This window comes from Sinocyclocheilus grahami, unplaced genomic scaffold (genome assembly GCF_001515645.1).
Source record: "Sinocyclocheilus grahami isolate Dianchi unplaced genomic scaffold, SAMN03320097.WGS_v1.1 scaffold466.1, whole genome shotgun sequence".
NCBI lineage: Eukaryota > Metazoa > Chordata > Actinopteri > Cypriniformes > Cyprinidae > Sinocyclocheilus > Sinocyclocheilus grahami.
In genome coordinates, this window is record NW_015505645.1 from 373,628 (window position 1) to 379,755 (window position 6,128).

General features: G+C 40.0%; 1 protein-coding gene across 1 annotated transcript in view; it reads right to left on the minus strand.

Moving 5' to 3' along the window:
• Window positions 1-5,532, minus strand: part of LOC107553175 (sodium/calcium exchanger 3-like) — a 36,196-nt gene extending 30,664 nt beyond the window's left edge. The window contains exon 1 of the mRNA XM_016235309.1: window positions 3,676-5,532. Coding sequence (XP_016090795.1) covers window positions 3,676-5,447 — 1,772 coding nt within the window. The 5' untranslated portion in view covers window positions 5,448-5,532. The remainder of the gene's footprint in view (window positions 1-3,675) is intronic.
• Window positions 5,533-6,128: the final 596 nt, after the last annotated feature.

Here is a 6,128-nt window from a genome sequence, read left to right on the forward strand (position 1 = left end):
GTGTAAAATAAACATGCTTATACTTTAAATGACAACGTATTTTTCACAAATAAACAAATATTTAATAAAAATATAATTAAAAAGGAAGTAAACACTGTAACCAACAGGGCACTCAGTATTCTGGGAAGTTTGTGTGCATTGGGAATCACATTTTTTCAAATAAAGCCAAGGTAACACTCATTTTACATACAGCTCACAGTGAAAATGACATGAATATGGCAGTGGGCAAAAGCATGAAGTGCAGCATAATTTGAAATCACGAGTTTAAAGTTTGTCAATCGCACATCTGAAGCTGAACTCTCCTCCTGTCCGCATTCAGTTCACATGGATCGACCGTCATGCAGAGTACACGCGATCGTGCAGGATACAAATGCACACTTCATAAGATCTCACAGCTGGATTCGACTAAGTTTGCAAGGTTTTTGAAATTAGATGTTCATTAGTCATTCAAAGATTTGTTTAAATGATGTAAATGTGTATTTGCTGAATGCTGACGGTAAACGAGAAAGTATTATAATGTTTGCCTTTCTATTACTAACAATATAAAAGCAATCGTTATAATACTTTTTTATAGATTTAAAAAAAAAATTTTAACAGTTCTATCTGATTATTAGACAGACTTCTGTTCGTGGACAGAACTGTTAACGACGACAGCGAACAAGAGGGGGAATGTGAGCACTGTGTGTTCAGGCGCTGCCGCAGCCGTTCTCAGCGCCATCAAAATAAAAGTCCTGCCGATGCCGATATTTGAAAAATGCCAAATATCGGCCGATATATCGGCCTTGGCAATATATCGGTCGACCACTATTCTGGACATCTTTCTAACTTTACGCAATTACCGATGAGCCACATGCCTACAAAGACCTTATGCCAGCAGCTTATTACACTTCATAATAGTTCAGCTACACTTGAAGAAATCGAAATATATCGCTAGAAGCACCTATTAATTCATTATAATAAATGAGCAATGTTTACTTTTCTAAATGATTCATTACACAGTGGAGCTCTGCTATAACAGCAGATTTACAGTTCTACCAAACGCTGACTGAACTACAGGCACAATAATTGAAGCTACTAAAACACAAACTCCAGTGTGTGACTAAGCATTTATATAGAAAAAAATCCCATTATTTTCAGAAATCATTAAAACATGCTGATTTAGTGCTCAAAAACATTTCTTATTATTATCAATGTTGAAAACAGTTGGGCTGATTAATATTTTTTGTGGAAATTGTGATAGAATGTTTTGATGACTAAAACATTGAACAGCATTTTAAACGGAAAACGTTTGTAACATTATAAATGTCTTTACGGTCACTTTTCATCAGTTTAAAGTGTCTTTGCTAAATATTAAAAAATCTGAATGATGAATATCAATCAAAACTGCATCTGAACTTAAATATATGTATGTACAATATAATACTTAACTCCCAATGACTATATTTACAACAAACTAAATTACAACTAGTAATTTAACCAGACTATAACCACAGCTACTCATAAACTACAGTGTCTAAATTTAGTCATAAAGTAACTTGCCTTTCATAGACTTAAACTATGTGGGCTCAAATTACAGAAAGTCATAAGCTACAACAACTCAAATCACAGCTAATTTTTAATAAACTCAAATAAAGCAAAAATAATTACTACTAAACAACAAAAGTAATATAATAAATTAGAGCTAATAAAACTGGGCCAGAAAGACACCATTTCTGGTGATATGAAATGAAAATACTTGGGAGAAAAAAAGAGAGAGAGAATTGGTTCCTGGTGCATTCTGGTGCATCGTGCTGCAGCATCATGGGAATATAACAAGCGCTAGCCGAGAAGGAGATCCCCAACACACACACACACACATAAACACTATGCACACGCTTTCTCAAACTCACACTTAAACACTGTGTTTAACACAATGACAGTGTACACAGGAAAAAATGGAGAGAGATTGATATAAAGAGACGGAGAGGTGGAGCTCTTTCCTTTGCTCTGTCAGCTTTAGCAGGTTAAAGCATCATCTGATGAATATATTTTTCTCTAAATATCTTTCTTTCCTGGTCTCTCATCTACTGTCTCTATCTCCAAAGGGTTAAAGGTCAGTGAAGAGGGGTCACAGTGACATAAAACTCCAGAAACCTACTATGAAGGAGAGAGAGAGAGAGAGAGAGAGAGAGACAAATTATGTATATCTACCATGTGCTGACAGCTGACCTTTCTTAAAGCAGAACAGAAGGCTGGATAACTCCATATAATCTAGTTGGTTAGCGTACTGGTTAGGGTTGCCAGTGATTTAAACCCTGCTTGTGGCAACGGCAGGTGCTTGGTTATGCCTTTACTCAACTTTCTCTCTGCAAGCAGTCCATCGGCTCGACCGTAACTGAGGAATGGTGCCTGCTATTCGTGTACTAGGGTTGTCATGATATCTTCATCACACAAATAAATACATGAAACATACTGCAATAATGAATAAAAAATGTGAAAAAAATAACTTTTTTAAATCTTTAAGTTTTAAAACACTGTAATACTTTTAAAACTATTTAAACTAAGTTCATACAGCACAAGGGTTGACACAAAAAACTGACAAGTTCTGCAATGTGACACTATACTCCATTTAAAATTATTTTATTCATTATGATGCTTGCATGTTTTATATCTAATTTTAATTCAGAGACTACTTGCAATATCTGGAGTTTAAAAATTCATTGGTCTCACCACAAGACCACTTAAGAAGGGGAAAAACGGAATTAAAATTGCTGAAACACTTCATGACCACACAAAAACTAAGATATACATATTCCCTTAAATATTAATATAAAGTCTAACCAAAAATCTTGATGTTAATTAAACAAAAAGTCCATGGAAATATTATGTATCAGCTACTCACATACTCTTACACATAGACCGTGGGTGGGTTGGAGTGTCATGTGGAATATGCTGTGAATATTCTTACTGTACTATTAATACCCAGCAGCATATCTGGACCAGCAGCCTGTGTGTTACTGAATTACTGGATCTCTTTCCCAATCTCACATGAATGAACTAAATTTAATTAAATACCAACATTCCTGAGAGAAATCTCAGACCCCCTCCCTACACCTCTATGGAGTGACTGTGTGTGCTTAAATACAGAAAACGTATGTATGTAAAAGTGATTAAATTGCATACCACTCATACTGGAAGGCACAAACGATTTAGAAGAAAGACAGAATAGAAACAGCAGGAAATAAGTCTTTGCAACTTCCGGCACATGTGCCCTTCTATTACAGCCATTATAACACAGCATCACATGACCAAATGCATGAGCAAATCTGACAAACTAAACATTCACGAATCTTAAACTTAAAACCCCAACTCCTCAACTACGTGCATGCATCCTTCCAGTGGCCCCAAAAACTATTTGGACACTCAAATTGCACTTAGAAATCCAAAAATAAGAATAAGTAATGGCAAATTGGCTCAGAAAGGTGAAGTTGGTTAGCTTTAGCATCATCTGTTTGCAGGTGACACTTGGTTTGACATTTGCAATGACATCTAATGCAATGACATTTCAAAATGTATCCAAAAACCTCCAAATACTTTTTGGGTCCACTGTATATTTTAAGGTTCATAAATCTCACCTTCTTTACCCTCTGGACTTGTAAAAAGGGAATAAATGTGAATAAAATAAAGCATATTTACCAGGTCTCGTCGTTTTTGAACTCTAGCTCTCCATACGCGTCCTCAAAGTCCTCTCCACCGCCCTTAGCGAGTCCCTCCACTGTGTGGAACGGAATGATGACCGTCCCTCTTGCTCCTGACGTCCGCAGCACTTTCACTTCCATGATGCCCACACTCTCACTCACGTGCATGGACTCGCTTTCAAAAGTGAAGATGCCTGCATGGTCATCGTCGAGGATGGTAACCGTGGCAACAGCAGGGAATACTATCAAGGCCTTTGGGTACGGCAGGCTACTGGGCGACAACACCTCATCCTCAGTCTCCAGAACACGGACGTTACTGAGCCGCACAAAGAAATGCTCATCCTCTTCAAAGATGTCGTCATCGATGATGCCAACAGTGATCTCCTTGACGACCTCACCAGGTTTGAACACCACCATGCCCTCGGTGAACTCATAGTCCGCACCGGCGTTCGCCGAGCCATCTTCCGTTTTATAATCCACATATATTGTCTTTGCGATGTCGCCCCCTTTACGCACTATTGTAAGCAGAACGGCTCCACAGTTCTCCAGACACTGGTAAATGGCAGGCTCGAACATAATGCGGGACACAAACTCCTCAGGTTCTTCTGCGTTTACTTCTTGAACACTAGTGCTGCGTTTGGCCTGCTCGGCCACATGCTTCTTGAGGATGTTCCCGGCGCCGGTCATCATCCTCGTGGCCTGGATACGATAAAACGCTCTGCTTTTCTGTTGGTGTGACAGTGCATAATAGTTGGCCATCTCCACCAGCTGGTCAAGCTCCTTCTCCGGGTGTTTCTGCTTCAGGTCCTTCAGGATACGGATCATATCTCTGCGAGAATCGTCTACCTCCTTGCCCTCAATCAGGCCCATCAAATTACTAGCAGCTCCGCCATCGACAAAATGAGAATTCATCATCTTTCCGTCCATTTCGATACCTTTTGAACGGTCACCCTCTGTCTCAATAATGACGCCTCGGTGCTTGTCTGTGCGATATTTCTTGTGCATAAACTTGTAGAAGAGCAGGCGACGGTCAGCCACCCAAGCTAGAATGACACAGATGGGGAAGAACGCCAAGGTGAGAAGCCCTTCCCATACTTGGACTACGTTGGGTGAGAACACAGCCAGGATCATGTAGAGCCAGATGTAGGCAAATATGCTCCACGCCGTTGTCACGAAAAACACACGCAAGTGTTTTACCTTCCTGACCTCCCCTTCCGGGATCACCGACACGCACAGGCCGATGATCACAAACATGTTGAAAGCGGCGCTGCCTACGATGGTGGACGGGCCAAGTTCGCCAGCGTGGAACTCATGCCCGCAAACCTCGATAACAGAGAGAAGGATCTCAGGGGTAGAAGAGCCCAACGCCATGAGTGTGAGGTTAGACACGGTCTCGTTCCACACTCGGATTGTTGTTGTTGTAGTCTCACCATTTGGAAGCTTGATGATTATTTCCTTTTCCTGGGAGGTGATGACTTCAATGGCGGCCATGAAGCGATCCGCAATAATCGATACCCCCAGGAACATGTAGATCATTGCCACAAAGTACACAATGACCCTGGCGATCTTGTCACCCATGGAAGGGTCCTCGGGGTACCAAATGGGTAAGATGATGCCAGGCTGGCATCGATCTGTCTCCCTGATGCATGTGATGTTATTCGAGAGGGACGGGCTTGGCGTGACACCCGCCTCTGCGCAGAAGAAGGTTGCTGCCACGGAGACCAAGCCCAACCAGAGGTAGGCAGAAGTCTTTGTCCTTGAGCGATCCATGCACCCTCTTTCACCTCAAGGGTCTGTGATCTCTAGCTGTCCTTCGGGAATCCAGCACTGGGCTGTCTTTGGTTCCACACGCCACCTGTGAGAGAAGAAATGCAGGGAGTGAATCAGAGAACAAGAAATCAGTACTTAACTAATCAAAACACCTTCCTAATAGCAGAGGAAGACACCTGACATGGGATTATGAGCATTGCACAAGTAATGTAAACTAACCCATTTGAGAATTCTGCAAATAAAGCCATAATACTTTGTTAGATTTGCAAGAAGTGCATGTGTGTGATATAATATGGTGAAATACTAAAGGTTCACACAGCAAAAAAACTAAAAGCAGGGTTGCGGCAGGATTTTTAAGCTCAAATTTAAGACTTTTTAAGACCATAAATAAAATTAATACCATATGAGCGGGGTGGGGCATTGTCTATAGAAAACTATTAAACTGTAAAATTACTGTAAAAAGCATGATTTACAGTTCAGATACAAGTTTTCACAAAAACAAAAATGTTGTACAAAATGATACACTTCACATTTCAGCCTTTAAACCATTTTTAAGAAAATGGATGAGTCAAAAGTATGAATTATTTTCATTAAATTATTATATTATTTAAATAACATACAAACACATTTTACTGTTTAGATTTTTAAGAAGATGAATTATCTTCTTATCGATCCACCAGT